The sequence below is a fragment of the Hyposmocoma kahamanoa genome, unplaced genomic scaffold (genome assembly GCF_003589595.1).
Source record: "Hyposmocoma kahamanoa isolate Upper Pololo Valley unplaced genomic scaffold, ASM358959v1 99589, whole genome shotgun sequence".
In the NCBI taxonomy this organism is placed as follows: Eukaryota; Metazoa; Arthropoda; class Insecta; order Lepidoptera; family Cosmopterigidae; genus Hyposmocoma; species Hyposmocoma kahamanoa.
Genome location: NW_020655957.1, coordinates 8,665 through 26,828, shown reverse-complemented (window position 1 = coordinate 26,828; position 18,164 = coordinate 8,665). Strand labels below are relative to the sequence as shown.

General features: G+C 32.7%; 2 protein-coding genes across 2 annotated transcripts; one reads left to right on the top strand and one right to left on the bottom strand.

Moving 5' to 3' along the window:
• Positions 1–1,865: 1,865 nt before the first annotated feature.
• Positions 1,866–3,170, bottom strand: LOC113239119 (speckle-type POZ protein-like). The gene has a single exon (XM_026475984.1). It carries the CDS (start codon positions 3,073–3,075, stop codon positions 2,050–2,052), a length of 1,026 nt encoding a protein of 341 aa, XP_026331769.1. The 5' UTR covers positions 3,076–3,170; the 3' UTR covers positions 1,866–2,049.
• A 546-nt stretch (positions 3,171–3,716) lies between these two features.
• On the top strand, positions 3,717–16,620 carry LOC113239118 (ras-related protein Rab-30). Its single transcript, XM_026475983.1, has 4 exons — positions 3,717–4,051; positions 5,955–6,138; positions 12,918–13,069; positions 16,060–16,620. Exons 1-4 carry the CDS (start codon positions 3,881–3,883, stop codon positions 16,159–16,161), a joined length of 609 nt encoding a protein of 202 aa, XP_026331768.1. The 5' UTR covers positions 3,717–3,880; the 3' UTR covers positions 16,162–16,620.
• The last annotated feature ends 1,544 nt before the right edge of the window (positions 16,621–18,164 follow it).

Genomic DNA, 18,164 nt, shown 5'->3' with positions numbered 1-18,164 from the left:
AGCTTAAATGTGACGTTTTCAAGTGTAAATTTATTTTACCTATGGAATAAATAATCTTTGACTTTGACTTTAAATTAGCAACCATAACCGAAAATTGTGAAAAAATTAAGTCATTAAAAATTAAAATTAGACCGAATTCATTACGTACATTATCACATCTACCTATGTGTGATATACCTAAATATAACAATAATTATGGTAAAAGAGTTTGGATGTGTGAACTTCCTGTGATATTAAATAGCTTACCAAAAAATCTTATAAATGAAATAACAGATAAAAACTTATACAAGTCAAAAACAAATTAAAAAGATTTTACATGAAAGAACAATATCAGAGGAGGCATACGCAAATTGGTCATTCATGTAATTGTTGTACCTACATATTAACGCAACTCACTAGAAAAGGATAAATAATCTTTAATTGTAAGATTCTACTTGGCATGTACTGTAACTGGTATTAATATTTGAAATAAACAGTTTTAATTTTTTTTTAATCTACGACGACTTTATGACGCTGCATTGTACTATACATAACTACATCATGCAACCAAATACTGTTGTAACTAAAAAAAATACTGATGGGATCTTACTGCGAATAATGTGATTATTTTTATTTATACATAATATTTAGTTATCCATTTATAAAAAACAGTATTATATTTACTAGTTTCAATCAGCACTTTTCAAACTTTCAAATCTCGATTGCACATTTTTAGTTATCACAGTATTTGGTTTCATGATGTATGTTGACAAACATTTTAATTGGGGACCGCATATTGAAAGTGTGACTAACAAGCTAAGGTCTATTAATGCTAAACTTTCAATTTTAAAGTATAAGTTACCATATCATACTCTTAGAATGTTGTACCTTGCATTGGCGGATTCAATAATTGCTTATGGATTAGGTAGCTATGGACGTACTTACAAAACATACATAGATAAAATATACAAATTGCAGGTTAGTATACTGAAATCGATAGTGTCAAATAAAGTTAAAAATAAATATAATGATGACGACCTCGGTCTTTTCAACCATTGTAAGGTGATGTCGGTTTTTGAGAAGTCCAATATGATTATTTTATTGGACAACTTTGACAAGATTGGCCAAATCATGAAAACGAGCAGAGATGGTCGGTTACGCAACATCACTTACCTGCCCACATATCAACTGCCTAGAACCACTAATACGTACGGTATGAGGGCGGCTAACTACATGTTGCCTGACATACTAAATAAATTACCAGCAGAGCTTCATGAGGATATTTTCTCAAGTGTAAAAAAATGTAAACAAGCTGTAAAACGTTATTATTTCGGTGGATTTAAAGGGCAGAATTCATAACTTTATTTACTTAAGTATATTATATTATTTTTTAGTTTAAATTATAATATTTTTGTCTTAGTATTTAGTTATTGCGACTCAATTCCTTTCGCATAAACCCATTAAAGGGTTTTTGAAAGGAAAATCTAAATGTACATATGTGTTAATTGTAAATTGAATAATAAATTTAAAAAAAAAAATGTAAATAGTGCAACGCAGTGTCACTATCACAACGCAATATCGTCGCAACGTAACGCAGCTTACTTACGCACCGCAGCGCCACTCCTTCGTCTTCAGGCCCCTTGTGCGCCCCACGCATTCTATCAATGCGCGCCGTTTCACGCATCGTTTGGCATGTAGTACTAATTTATATTTGTACTATAACGCTGCGTCTCATCTACAAGGCATTGTGTGGCATCGTTCTTATCTGGTGTTCCATTTCGCGGCTATGTAAATTCACCCTAAGTGTAAGCTTGACATGCTCTTAACCAATTACAAGTCTATATTTATTTTGAATATACATATTTAATATTAATATATTTATTCTACACATGTAAAAGTATGTCTGTAACTTATACCAGTCTGTAAGAAAATTTCCAATCAGGTATTAGGTATACGTAATAAATAATAAAATTTATATAACTGTACATATTTAAAATTGTCTATATAATAATAAATACTTCAACATGAATACACTAATGAGACCATGTGGCGTAAATATGAAATAACAATCTACTTTATATCGGCTTCAATATCATCAGCCATTATGTATTCATAAATTCTTTTTATTAGCTCTACTGATTTCACTTTAGCCCAACCTTCAGTCTTAGTGATAAGCTTAGCTTGACCATCTTTAATGAATTCCAAGGTTAATTGTTTCAAGGTATTTGCCGAATGTAAATCCGCTAATTGTAATGTTTCTATAGCATTTTCTACTGTTAATTTCTTATGTAATGCTTCCTCACATAAGCTTTTAAGCCGGCTCAGTTGGTAATAATCTGCAGCCGCAAGTAGTCTTTCAGGTATCTCGTCCACTCTTGGTGCTTTGTCGCTGTATATAAAAGTAAGTACTTCTCTAAGAACTTCAGCTTCTAAAGGAGATTCTACTTCATTCGTAAAACACTCTGTAGTGTTGTGTTCAAAATGCGCCTTCAATACAGCGCTACGGCTCGCTAAAACTGCCTTATGAACTTTAAATTCAACGCTTTCTGCAGACTTCATTGTAACATCAGAAAATAATCCATTATTAAGTAAATTCTCAAAGTCATTACTCAATTGCGCCTCAGGAACATTGGTTCTATCAACTTTTATATCATTTGTGACCATGAATTGGAATTTTAACCGTAGGCTGCCATCACTAAGCAAGAAAATGTCGCGTCCATCGTAGCTGGCTATGTCTCGTTTGAACAACGTAGCTAAATACTGCCATTTGTTAGCTTGTACAGTGTGATACTCCTTTATAACGATAGATCGCTCTTCGAATCTTTTTAAACATATTGTGAGAATCGATTTCAAAAACACAGGATTAGGTGACAAGTAATATATCTCGATAATATCGTTATCACGCCCTAAGAACTGCATCTTTAATTGAAATCTCGAGTCCACTACTTCAGCCATATTGGGATCCTTCGACTTTTCCGTCCGAAATTCTCTCGCAGTTTTATTTTCTAGCAAGTTGATGAAGTTTGGCACCGTCCATATTATAGTATTTATCTTGGTTTGACCTTCAGTACGAGTCGTGTAATTTATACTGGACATTATTTCTGAAGCAATCAATTAATGGAGCAATTCTAATTACACCAAGTTAATTAATGTTAGACAATTTTAATTTTTATAGGGGAATATTCGTCTCCGGCGACTATAACATTTCTTATTGACATTTTATGCTTTGACTATGATTATGAATGAAAGGACAAGTGTCATATTTTTTTTAAAGGTTACTTATTTATTTCTAAAACCGATAAAATATTTAAAAAGAACAGGCAGGGGCTCTTTTTCTTTGGATAGTCTTATCTTCCTTACTTATTTTGTACTATACTAAAACGTAACAAAATAATCACTTCTGAAACTGACATTAAGTGAACTGTTAAAAGGTTGTTAGTAATTCAAGCCCGCCTATAGGATGAAATGAAATGATCCACAAATAAATTCACGAAGACAATTTATTCAAGATTAACATGTTATATTTTATAAATGAACAAATATTTTATGGTATAAGATTTTTGAAAATGGTTATAACTTATTGTAATTGTAATTTCAAAACATTTTTAAACAGGCTTTGTAAGCACTTTCCGTTGCCCAAACCCATAAAATCGTAAGTCGATATCGCGTTTGTTCACGATTTCTTTTGTATTGTTTTGGAAGAGGTTCCTTTGTAGTAATTTCAGATTTGAAGCGTCTTATCTAATCAGTAATGTAGATTTGATCGTAAAATGATTGTGTAGATACAATATCTCCTACTGTAATGCTCATTACTGTCGATTCATCAAAGCGTAACAGTAGATGGTGATAATTTAGTATTTTTTGCGTATATCTGGAGTTTTTAAATGTAATTGAATTCGAAATGGAGGATTATAAGTTTCTCTTCAAAGTAGTGCTGGTTGGTAACGCAGGGGTCGGTAAAACATGTTTGGTGCGAAGGTTCACTCAGGGATTGTTTCCTCCCGGGCAAGGCGCGACTATTGGAGTCGATTTTATGATCAAAACGGTCGAAGTGGACGGTGAAAAAGTGAAGGTATAATCTGTTTACTATTTCTCTTAATGTAGCGGGCTGTACCAATGGGTTTAGGTGGGTACTAATAAAGAGTGAGCAAGAACAAAGCTAATGTATTTACAGTTTATTAAGTTACTACAAAAACACGTACAGCTGTCAATCCAAAACAGAAAACAATAGTGAAGAAAGACGCCGAAAACAATCACGTTTAAATTTAGAATTTAAATATAAAACTGAGCTTCAATAAAATATATCCAAAAGAGATTTGTAGTGACTGCTGAGATTCGTTACACTTTTGATGTCTTTGTTGCATCATTTTCTCATAACAATCTATTGTTTTTGGGGCAAATTTGAAATATTTGTTTTTGTCTATTGCGTAGTAAATGTTAGTTATGTTAACTAAAATCAGGGTTCCTGTGCATGAATGTTTGTTCATAATATGAATTAATTTGTGTTTGTTATCATATCACTTATCACAGCCATTTTTATTTACTAATACCTCCCCAAATGTTGTGTTCTGAAAGTTCTATAGAATGCTGGTTCTATAGTCTATTCTATTCTATTTCCTTAATAGCGGCCACTAGGCTTGGGTCAGTGTCAGAGAACCGTCACCAAATAAGAGGCCAAATTTGACACTTGTCATCGTGACGCGAATTGGGATGTGTACTAATCATATCGGTAACCACATTATACGATTTTCACAAGAAATTGATTCAAAATTTTAGGAGTTTGTGATTGTTTAGATTATTTTTCAGTTCATTGTTGTTCAGGGGGCCTAAAAGAACAAATCATGCAATTTTGTTAAAAGCAACTCATTTACAGAATTCCTTGCAATGCAGTAGCAATTCCTCTTATTTTCATAAAATTGTCCCACATTCCGATGGACTGTTTCCAATTCTTTTAATTTTGACTTTATAATATCCATTTCTAGCTTAACAATTTCTAGCTTATTGCCAGAATAATTGAAAATGTATGAAATCCTTGTTTTATAGATGAACATATTTATTTACACTAAACTCTTGTAATAAACCATTTGGTTTAATCAATGTCAACAATAAGCAATCTCAAATAATGTCTCAAAACATTTTTTTCCAAGAAATCAAAGTGCCTCAGTGAAATCCGGCGATTAATTGCTTACAACACTATTATTTAAAAAGAAATAGCTAGTAACTCAAAATTACATTTTATTTTGGAATTTGTGAAAACATTACTTCAAATGTGTTTTGTCATATTATATAATGTTTTAATAAAATTTATGTATTTTTTAAAAACTCAATTATACTAATAATTATTTGTTTATTGTTTCATTGATCGCATTCAAAGTTACATACTATTATACCTTCTTTAGCTGTCAAATTTGGCCTCTTATTTGGTAAGGACTATTTTTAGTTGAAGTAACATTCAAACTGAGAGCAAATTGTAACTATCTATGTATAGAAGAGTGGTGTCTTCAAACATAGATTGTGTCAAGCTTAAAACTTATGTGAAATTAAAAACTAAAACGTTATTTCATTTATTTATATATTGTTACCTGCAATGAACACTATGCCAACCTAAATTTTATACCTGTTTTGTTTTTATTTTATATTTTTCACAAAATTAGTTTTTTGTTTTTTTTTCGAATTTTGTTTTTTGCTTCTTATTATTAAATAAATATGGCTGTTTACAAAAATACCAGAAAGTGACCAACAAGTAAAGTTGGCATAATGTTCATTGGATGTACCGAATTATGTTTACATTTTTTCACTGAAAAAAAAACATTTTTTCAGTCACATTCAAATAGATTGTGTCTCTTTTTTGGGTGAATATTATTGCCTAATAAAAAAAGAAAAGGCTGTAAAAACTGTTTATTTAGGAGGGATTGACATCCCTGTATTCAAATATAACCCAAAACAAAATAAATCCTAGTTTTTAAATTTTGCAGTTACAAATATGGGACACTGCGGGTCAGGAAAGGTTCCGTTCTATAACCCAAAGTTACTACAGATCAGCACACGCACTGATTCTTGTCTATGACATATCTTGCCAACCCACCTTTGACTGCCTGCCTGATTGGCTAAGGGAAATTGAGGAGTATGCCAATAATAAGGTGCTCAGGATACTAGTTGGTAAGTTAGCTAGTCTTTAGTTCTACAATTTTTCAACTTGTATATGGTTCATAACTGTGCAAAGGTTCAATGTGATGAGAGCATAATGTTACTACATTTAGCATTGGCAGTACTGGCATGACAACTTGTCGTAAGTACTATATAGAAAGAAAAATATTTATTTTGTTTTACTTGAATCCAAGGTCATGAAATTCATTTTTTTAAATAGATAAATAACTTGTAGGACTTTTTCCTATGTTAAGGCCTTGTCCATAACTGACGAAACGCAGGTTGAAGAAAAAAGCTTATCAACAATTACAATAACACCACAATTAGTAAATGTATTAAAATAAGCTAATGACAATTTAACAATAGACAACATTATTATTGGTAGCACTTTCATCCAGAGAACGTTAGCATAGGAAATTAAAAAGATTGCCTTGACTAATAAACAAATAAGTAATCCAATAATTTTCATAAATTCACCACATGCTAAGTACATGTAATATAATAATTATGCATATACTATAACTTTAACTAACAATATACTAACTCCTAATTTGATATTAAAATACTGTACACGAATTTATTATAAGTGACCCGTGTTCAGCAGTGGGATGCACATACAATTTAATGTTAGTTTAGATTTGATATACATTTAGTGATACCCTTTATTAACGTCTCTCACACATACTATCAAGAATCAATTCACTCTTTTAAATTCGCACTTAAAAAAATTCTACAGGGTATTTTGACGCGTGTCTGATATCAATATCAAAAGTTCACAAATTACCCTTAATCTCCATTACACTACCTACCTACAAAATATTTTCCTCGCCATAAATAATAGGGGTTAAAGTATGAAATTGCCGATTTGTACTGAAAATCTAAATTGTTTATTTTTTAAATTTTTAACAAATTTATTTAATCAAAATAGTTGCCATTATTATCTATACATTGCTGCCATCTAATGGGAAGGTTATTAATGCCTTTGCGATAGAACTCCGACGATCTAGACTGCACAAACTGTGTGAAAGTATTTTGTACTGCCTCCTGGGAAGAAAACTTCTTGTCACGTAGATAATTGTCCAAATCACGAAAAAAATGGTAGTCCGTTGGAGCAAGGTCTGGTGAATACGGAGGATGACGAATGGTTTCTAACTGCAGTTCCTGAAGGGTCAAAATGGTTTCTCGTGCTGTGTGAGGTCTCGCGTTGTCGTGGAGCAATAATGGTGAAGATCGATTCATGAGTCGGGGCTGTTTTACTGCTAGTTTTGTCAACATGGTTCGGAGTTCGGCACAATAGACATCTGCCGTTATTGCTTGACCAGATCGGAGAAAACTATAGTGAATAACACCATGCTGAGACCACCAAACAGTTGCCATTACCTTTTTATTGGTAAGTTTTGCTTTAGGACACTGTTGTGGCATTTGACCTGGGGTCAGCCATTGCATTTTTCTTTTCCGGTTATCATAAAGAATCCACTTTTCATCACATGTTACAATTCGATCCAATATTCCTTCATTTCTGTACCGGTTCAACAAGGCAACACAAGTTTCAACACGCGTTTCTTTCTGCAGATCAGTCAAATCATGAGGCACCCTCGTTTGTTCATTTTTCGTATTTTTTTATTTTATTGATTTGACGCAAGTGAGTCAATATTGTGGGTAAGGTAACGTTAAACCATGCCGCTAATTCCTGGGTAGTTTGACTAGGATCGGCTTCCACTATCTCTCTTAATTCATCGTTATTCACCTGTGTGGGCGGTCTTCTTCGTGGCTCGTTCTTTAAGTCGAAATTTCCATCACGAAAGCGTTTAAACCAAAATCGCACGGTGCGTTCATTAGTAGACCCCTCTCCAAACGCAGCATTGATATTGCGGGCTGTTTCTGCCGCGTTAGTTCCGCGTCGGAACTCGTATTCAAAAATCACTCGAATTTTCGCAGTATCCATCTTTCTTGTCTAAATTGAATAACAAAAACAATTGAAAGTCGATATTCAAATGTTTCAAATTTAAAAAAAAAAAAATCACAGAAACCATTTGAAAAAAGTTTCATTCGAAAACCTCAAACCATGAAGATTCTATGAAAATTCAAAGAACCTATTGCAATAAAACGGCAATTTCATACTTTAACCCCTAATACTTTATGTTTCATAGTTATATATAAACCACACATACACTCCACTTACTTATTACATACACACACCACTAAGCAAAACAACATTCATCTACAATTATTATACAACCACACAACTCCTTACATATACATTTTTCATATTTTTTTTTTCATTCTTGTCCACGGTTTATAGCTTATATGATAATTTATTCACCTATACAGTTAATATTATAACTACATACCTTACATTCTAACTCCATATTGATTCTCTATTCTGATTTTTTACCGGCTTACCTTAACACCTGGCAGAAACATCAGCGTCGTAGTTCGACTGAACTGCGGCATAATGCTGAGTCGGGCCCTTTTTGCTGACACAGTACATTCAACTCTACATCTGATACAATATAACACTCCAGACCATACCCGCAAACCTGGACTAGCCTTTTTCTTTATGATTACCATTGTACCAATGTCATAAGTTTGTTTAATGTACTGTGATTCAGCAAATAAACTAGAAATCTATCTATACTAATGTCAATGCGCAGCGCAGCAGTGTGAATGCACACTCTAAAAATATTTATGTATGTCGAATAAGCGGTTTACGGAAAACATGCTTAAGTTTATGTTATCATTATAAAGTTTTTAAAAATGTAACAATAAATAAATTAAAAAGAACATCATCAGCTACATTTAAATTGAGAGTTAAGGAGCATTGTTTATCTACTGTTCCATCCAGTTTATAGGTATTATATTTTGAAATATGTATTTATCTAGTTTATAATAGTTTTTTGTGCACGTAAACCCGTTATTGTAGTTATTTTGTCCTGTATTTAGATATGCAGGAAGAAATTTCTTATAGAAATAAGCAGTACCTTTTTATTAAATGTATTATGTGCTTTTTTCTGCGCAATAAATATTATTTAAAAAAAAAGAAGGAAAATGAGTTATAAAGAGAATAAATTGCAATTCGATAATTCCGCGATTTTAGAGAGGTAATTATTATGCGTTCAATGTGTATTATTTGAAAGTGGAGGTTAACATATTTTGCGTATTCCAGTATCTGTTTATCATTGTCAATCACAAATTTCTGGCTGTAGAGAGTGTTTGAAAACACCTATACAGCCATCACATGTCAGTGTATGCAAAATGTTGCATGCATAAACATGTTACAGGACCGAATAATCAGAACTACAAAGTGAAAGTCAAACCATCTATATCAACGAAGAATGAGCAAGAAACTCTAGGGGTTGCTCTTTGTAAATATACATTAGAATACATTTATCATTACAATATTTAATTTAAACATCTTAGATCAAGACTACTTGCAAGAGTTAAACGGGTTACTACCACGGATTTTTGACATCTAAGTACGCAGATGCTGAATAATAACCTTTAGTATTAAAGTTTTTTTTTCACTATAGTTTTAAACTTCGTAAACGGCAAATTTTGAATATCAATCGGAATCTTATTATAGAATAAACATTACCCCTTAGGGGCCTAGATTGTAAATTGCCCTACAGCACGTTTCTGCAGAACAAAGATTCTATTAATATCGGCGGCATTACCCCAAAGCAAAATGCCGTAATAAATGGCGTCGTTTGACACGACCTTTATCTAAAGTAGTAGACTGTCAGCGAAAGGTACTCAATGATACTGACCTACATATCCAAGGCTATGCCAAATTATATCTATGGTCAGCGCTACTACATTACTGTTTGTCTCATGCAATCGGCATTTACGGCAGTTGAAAAGATGGTGTAGTAAATTCTAAAATTGTACCATTTTATGAGAAACTCTAATATCTGCCTCTTGAAATTGTAGATTCCGCTTCGGACAACTTATTTAGATGTAGTTTAAAGCACTGGCTTGTCAAGCAATGAATATATAACTTATCACATTGAGTTCTTAGGTTTTCGCGATTGTTACACATAGGAAATGAAACTATTTTTCCGGATTTAAATCGCGTATATTTGTTTTTTCAAACAAACCGACGTTTCGGGCCCTTTACAGGTCCCATGGTCACGGTTGACTGAGGTGGTACAGTCTTCAACCAGTTATGTCTAATATTGATGCAAACCACCCTATTTTTTCACTATAGTTACAATAGTTATTAATTAAATACCTTATTTTTAATTTTACATAGAAAACATTCCAATTTACGCTATATTAAGTTTTACAAATTATTTTATTGAATGAATTTTTATTAAGTTCAATTTATTATTAATAGAAATTAGAATAAACTAAAACATATTAATTAGTACTGCAGTCTTATGTCTGTTTGGGATTTTTCATTAGAGGAAATACTGGATCCCAAACTGGTGGTACGGAGAAACCATCTTTCCTGTTGAAATTAGGATGCTTTTTAATTTCAATGGCCTCTCGCAGCATCCTGGGTAGATAACGGACTTCTTTTGCAAGGACCTAAGGGTTTGTCAAACTTCATTGAATGTGTAGGTTTATCCATGACATGCTCGCAGACTGCAGACTTGTTTACGCGATGGTGTTTGACATCAGCTATTTGTTCTTTGACGCGGGAACAAATACTTCGCTTTGTTTGTCCAATATAAGATTATCACATTGGTTAAGTAATAGTAGTAAAATAAGAAAATAATACGAATATAATTTATAATTTTGTATGACATGTAAATGTTAATTTTACCAATAAAGAATGTCTATGTCTAGACATATCTCGGTATCAATGACTAAATGGAAATATGCACATTGAACATGTATCTATTAAGGCAATAATCTTAGTACAGAGTATTAAAAAAAATCGACCTCAAAAGTCCTTCATTCCTTTATTTGCCACCTTGAGAAGTGGAATATTTTCTTGAAATTGAAATGGGACCACTACTGAGGTACCCTCTTTCCAACATAAAAAGATTCACCAAAATCGATTCACACAGTTGTCGCATAACATACGTACATAAAAAGTTTGAATTGAGTACCTACTCATTTTTTTGAAGTCGGTTGAAAATAGCACTTATTGAAATTCTACGACTGCCCATGACGCTTTAAGACTTGAAGTTTGAAAAACTTGTTTGAAAAGAGAACCATATAATAGAATGGTAAAGGAGAAAGTAACAGTCTTGGAAAAAAAACTATTTTCATCCAAATTAAAAGGCACAGATTGTTTAAATGCGCCAGGCCGTTAAAATAAAAATAAATAAACCATTTGGTTTTGGTGCCATTGTGGCCATTGTTGTGTTTCTATATCCTTGTATTATTGTAAAATCTAAATATCGCTTCATATTAACATTCCTAATATTCAAAATTTTAGGTAATTTATTAAAGTTTTGATATATACAAATCGTTTTAGTTCATCAACATTCACAGAATAATACAATCCTGACAGCAGCCTACTTATCAATTGTGTACATTGTATTTAAACACGACAACACAGAAAATAGCATTTCTTTATTTCATAACATTATTTTATAACTTTATCAGCTATATAAAAAAAGTCGATACGATAGATCGGGGATTAATGTGGTTTTATTTAATCTCCATATATCTTTACCATGATATAAAATTGAAGAAAATTATGTAAGCATCCTACTCCTGTATAACGATATTTATTATTTTTCCTAGACTTCAGAAGTCAGACGTATTGGAGATAAGTTTAAAGTTAGGGTGTTAGAGGACAACACTCTCTTTATTATTATTATTAGTATTATATTTGCATTGCTACTGCACCCGTCACACAGACATAAGTTGACAAGTCCCATGTGCCTGTAATTTCACCAGAACCCTTACCATTCTAAACCAGAACACAGTAATGCTCACATTACCGCTTGGCGGCAGGAATAGAGTAAGCTCGTAGAGAGGAAGCTCTGAGTGGCACTGTATCTGTTATGGACAGGCGTGTATTCTTAAAATCAGGCGCACGACTTGTTGGCCCCGTCACTTGATGTTATAATTACATTTAAATTTTTTCTACATGTGAATTAATATGTGAGTCAGTTTCTGTAATGCAAATACGTACTGTTTTAGTTTTCTCACAATTCTGTTATCTCTTCTTTCCCTTTTTTATTTTTATGTTATTAAGTAATAGTTATTAAATGTCTATTTCTAGATCTAGTCTGAGAGTGAATCCTAGTACAGGTTAAGCTCTCTCACAATGGCCGAACCCTTTATCATTTAAGCTTTTGTATGCACCTATTATAAGATCAATATCCTTGTAACTGGATATAAATGATTATTATTATTCCTAGGAAACATAACTTAGTAAATTATAAAAAAGTTTGCGACCATTTACACATAAATTTAATCCCAAGTCTCCTATAATATAAATCCTAATCAGAAGAGAATATTATACAGATATTTTGAGGCCGTGCTAGTTTGTTGGTTTCAGGTAAATACGGATTGCAAACATCACCATTGTCCGGTACCGGATGTCGAACGCTATAGGCTACAATAATTACCTAACTTAAAAATACAATGCGCAAATATGGTGTATTTTAACTAGACACAACCATGCGTATTTGAGTCTCGTCTTTTCATCTATATTTCCTTAAGCGTACTCATTAATTAATTCACTAATTCCAGAACAGTACTTACCTCTAGTTCTCAAAATTACCTAACGTAAGGCCAGGTGATTAGTGGGATTGTGTATTATTATAATATTTATTATTTAATATCATTAAGTATATTTATTTATGATTTGTTATACTATACTCCAGGTAATAAGACAGATAGGGAAGACAGGGAGATACCGAGGCATATCGGCGAAGATTTCGCGCAAAGACACGGCATGTATTTTCTCGAGACGTCGGCAAAGGAGGCTGAGAATGTCGAGCGACTGTTTATGGAGATCGCCGTTGAACTTATGGAGGTATGTTAGCTATTTAAAAATATATACGCGAACAAAAGTATGGGACCTAGAACTCTACCCTGCTAGAGAGACACTTTGGCCCACAGGAAGCTCTTACTAGTTCTGGCATAAATGTTAACACTGTTGTACCTATAATCTGAAGTCTGCCAAATGTGAAACCTTTATTCCCAACCGTCTTGTAAGTTCAGAAAAGAAAAAGGCATAGAGACTGTGTCAAAAGCACTAGTTGAATCTTGAAATAGTATGCTATGTAATATCGCTTTGTAATACGGTATTGTTATTATCATAAGTCGAAATAACATGTTCCACATATATGTATAGGTACATGTACAGACATAGCTACATGGAGCGATATAGAGTTGGTAAAACCACCAAATATTACTTTTTTTTAATTCCAGATTTCCAGAATTGGTTTTACTCCATCGTAGCACAAACTACTTACCTATGAAGTGCAAGTTCAATTGTAAAATAATTCTAATTGTGCCATGTAAAATAATGCAGTATATAACTGACAGTCTTATTGCCTTTCCGTCAAGGTGACCGTCAAATATGTTATGCGGGGCGCAGTGCAATCTATAAAGCTAGTGAGGGGCGGAGAGTGACCATTCTCGTTACTTTTTTAAATCTCTTCTTTGGTAAAAGGTCAGTTATCTACTGCATTTTTTTACATGGATCAGTAGAATTACTTTAAAATCCAACTTCGACTTCCTATGTCAGATCCCTAGGTCAGATGTTTTGTTTTACGATGCAGAAAAACCATTTCCTAAAATCCGGAATTAAAAAATTTAATTAATTAGTATTTAGTGTTTTAACAACTCTATGTCACTCCTAGTAGACAGTTTTTATGTGTGTGTAATATATACAGTGGTGGTCGTTTAATTAGAAACACTTCTTATGATTGAAGGAAAAACTTCCTTATAACTTCAACGTACAAATATTCGTGAATAATATATAAATTCAATAATAAATAATCATGCAATAATATAGCCACTCAAATAAAAAGACATTAAATACATAAAAAATAAAACATATCTTACTTTTTAATTATAAAATGAGTCTTACACAATGTACGAGTATATTTTCTGTTCCTGGCCGCTTGGACATCTAATTAGAAACATTTGAAAAAAGCATCCATAGCTCGTTCTTTTTTTGAAATTGAAGAATAACATTTCTTTCTTGATGTTTTCTATTAATTTGGCGGCAATTCAAAGTTTGATCTGAATTTAATTTTGTTCAAAATGGGCAAAAATAAAAGTTGTGAAGCGTCAACTAGGCAAATAATTGTTAATTTACATTACGATCAAAAGTGGACGTACAGAAGAATAGCTGAGCATTTAAATTGTTCTGTGAAGAAAGTTTGTAATGCAATTGATCACTATAAAACACATGGAACTGTTGAAAAAGTTCTTAGAAAGGTTCGGCCAAGAAAAACCTCTCCCAGAGAAGATAAGCTAATCGTTCGTGTTGCTAAAAAAGACCCATTTAAAGGCTCAAATCAGATTAAAAATGAAGTTTTTTCGCCTGATGACCCCAGAAACGTCTCATCAAGACTGATACGCCAAAGATTAGTGGAAGCTAAATTGTTTGGAAGAACCTCTCGAAAGGGTACCGCTTCTTACCAAGCAACATCGAGAGAAGCGATTATTATTCGCAAAACAATATGTTAATTGGACGGTACGAGACTGGAAAATAGAAATGGTATGATGGTGGATGGTATGAGGATGAAACGAAAATAAACATGGTAAATTCAGATGGAAAGCGCTATGTTAGACGTGCTGTAAACAGTGCTTTTAATTATAAATACACAAGGAGCATAGTCAAGCACGGTGGCGGAAACATTAAAGTTTGGGGGTGTTTTTCCGGATGTGAAGTTGGTCCCGTTCGGAAGATTGAAGGTACAATGGATCAATGGCAATACAAAAAATCTTAGAGGACACAATGATTCCCTACTCGGACAATCATTTGCCTGTAACCTGGATCTTTCAGCATGACAATGATCCTAAACACACGGCCAATAACGTCAAATGTTTCCTTAGCGAACAGCGTATATCCGTTTTAGACTGGCCAGCAAATAGTCCGGATTTAAACCCGATAGAAAATCTGTGGTATATTGTTAAGAAGAAAGTCTCAAACAAACGTAACACCAGTCAAAACGAATTATATGAAGCATTTGTTGAAGCATGGAATTCAATCCCCCTAGAAAAATGTATGACATTGATTGAATCAATGTCACGTCGTTGCAGAGCTGTTATTGAATATAAGGGATACGCCACTAAACATTAATTATAAATATTGGTAGGCTGTGGATAGTAGCTATATCGTAAAGAAAAATACTAATTGCTAATAATTAAAAAAATGTTGTTTTTTTACACTTTTTTGTTGTTGTTGCTAATTAGTTGTCCATTATTGTTTATACCTTAAAACTGATTTAAGTGTTTGTCCGTAATGTAATATTGAAACTGCACTTGTGTAGTGGGATTTATATTGTTTTTCTAATATATAATAAATCGTTGAACCTATTGTTGTCCTATTTATTGTTGAATTTCAAAATAAAAACGATTGCGGTGAAGTTTCTTATATAATGTCAAGGACCGTTTGTAGTGTTTCTAATTATACGACCACCACTGTATATAGGTATACATTATAAGCACATCAAAAGTTTCAAGGGATCAAGGTATTTTTTAAAAATATTTGATTACCCTATTGAAGCTATACATATATCTCTATAAATTATTTATTTATTTACTTATTTTTAAATTATGAAATTGGCAAAAAAACCCAGTAGGGTTAAAATAAATTGAAATACTTGATTTTCAGTAATTGCCAAGAACGTGATTGATTGTTATAGATTTCTTAAATCACGTTTGACACAGGTTGTTCATTTTAAATTAGGTTTTGTTTGGCTTTACCGTCTTTACTTTTATTTTGCTATAGTAAATAATAATTAAATTACATAATGTAAAAATGTGTATGTATATTCCCTATTCCAGCAAGCAAAATGCAAGGAGCTACCAAAGTACGACGGAAGTTTAGGACCTATCAATGGGAAGACGACTTCGGTAGGCGACAGCTCTTGCTGTCTTCGTTCGTAAATTAACGAATTTATGCAATGAATTCTCATTGTTCGGGAGAAAAGGCACACATGCAAACACATTAACGTTAGAATTTGAATAGATTCTGGAGACAACAGGAATATTGATGTTGAAAAGTCAACTCTAGCTCTACTATTTCTCATGACCATTTCGGTTCTAACGTAACTTATTAGAGGTAATGTGTTGCATTGTAATCACATGTTTCTTTTTCTTTTTGTAGCTATATTACTTGGTGTTATTATCTCCCAAACAGTGTAAGTTTTCTTGAATTTATCTCATTGATATATTATATTAGTTTGTATGGAGTTGTGGTATTTTTGTTAATAATAAAACATCATTTAACGTTAATGTTACATATTTATGAGCATAATTATGAAGTATTTTTTTGTTGTTAGTCGTTTATTAGAATTATTTACTTTGAAGCGGGACGTGGATTATATTTATATTATTATTTAAGAAAAAACCGACCTCAAAATTACATCTATTTGCCAAGTTTTATTGCAGTTCGTTAATGGAAAGTGGTTGTAATCCAATAAACTGCATTCATCCCCTAATTTGCCTCCCTCAGAGGTGAAATATTTTCTTCAAATTTTAATGAGATCACTGGCGAAGTACCCCCTTTCCAACAGCAAAAGAATCATTAGTATCTAATAATCTGAAATTGGTTCTCAAAATTAAATGTCGGAGTTTTTGGCGCGACGAAGCTGATTGTTCAATGTTTATTTTCTCATATTGTATATCTGTGTTGATTATTTGCTAGCTACAAATATTATACTTGGAACTAAATCAGCGATCTCTTCGAATCAAAAGGTCTATAATAAATCAATAACATTAACCCGTTCATGAACCTTAAATACTACAGCATACAAAAATGGCAGACTTTTATTTGTGCCGTACTGTAGGTAGTGCTTTCAGTATAAAATGTTTAATGTAAATCATTGAATTTTTTCAGTGTATTGTTGATAGTTCTCTATGAAGAAACAATAAGCGACAATTATACGGAAAGCATATGGATATTCACACTATTAAGTCTGTGGTTGGCTTTTTGAGATCCATATGCTCAATTTACATATATTGTGACGGAACGGAGTGTAAGCGAATTTTTGTAACGATATTGTACATAGCATAATGAACTTTGTGGTCAAATGTGTAACGTACAAACTAGACGTGAGCCAAAATCTTCCGCGGAATGCGTGAGCATTCTCGAGCATGCGTCAATCAAAGCCCCAATATAACGTGAGCCATATAGTGAACCCGTACCCCGTGCGCATTTCCTACATTTCATTTTTCGGTAAATGCCGCTATTGCCAATATACGGGTTAATAGATACCTTACGTTGTGGCAATACTTAAATGCTTTGTGAACGATTTATTCATTTGAGTAATATGTTTGTAATTTCCTGACAAAAATACCACAACAATTGATTATCGTAGAATTTAAATCATTCCACTTGCTTTTAAGTGCCACAGTGTTGTCACAATGTCATTACATTTTTGTCTCCACCTGACTTACAGTTATTTGGGGCTGTTCTAACATAAAGGTATATTATATGTATTTTAGGCTCTACCCGCATTTAAGGGCACTATAAGCACGCAATTTTAATAAAGTTTATTACTTTTTAAATAATAAATGAAATGTATACATATTCATTCGAACTTGTATACAATACCTACTGATACATCTGTTGAATATAGCATGCATTCAAAAAGCATGCGTATAGTTCAGAATCTTACTGTCGGCATACATACATTCTAGATTAAGTTTAAGGGGGCCTTCACATTACATGCTTATAGAAGCGCTGCAGAGATGGAAAACACTGCTTATAAATTTTCAGTGATAAAACATTGAACTTTTTTAAATAAGCGTGCTTAAAAGGCATATTTCGCTTACACGCATTTTGGTTTGAAACTTAAAAAATCGTTTACAAAAACGTTTCAGCCGATAGACTTTATGTTAAAAAAAAAGCTTGCAACATTGTGTTGACAGCGAAAAGAGAGAATAGG

Excerpts from the sequence above, each read along its gene's own strand:
- LOC113239119 (XM_026475984.1), bottom strand. The coding sequence starts at position 3,075 with ATGTCCAGTATAAATTACACGACTCGTACTGAAGGTCAAACCAAGATA.
- LOC113239118 (XM_026475983.1), top strand. The coding sequence starts at position 3,881 with ATGGAGGATTATAAGTTTCTCTTCAAAGTAGTGCTGGTTGGTAACGCA. Across the intron at positions 4,052-5,954 it reads TGGACGGTGAAAAAGTGAAG|TTACAAATATGGGACACTGC; the intron begins GTATAATCTGTT and ends TAAATTTTGCAG. Across the intron at positions 6,139-12,917 it reads GGTGCTCAGGATACTAGTTG|GTAATAAGACAGATAGGGAA; the intron begins GTAAGTTAGCTA and ends ACTATACTCCAG.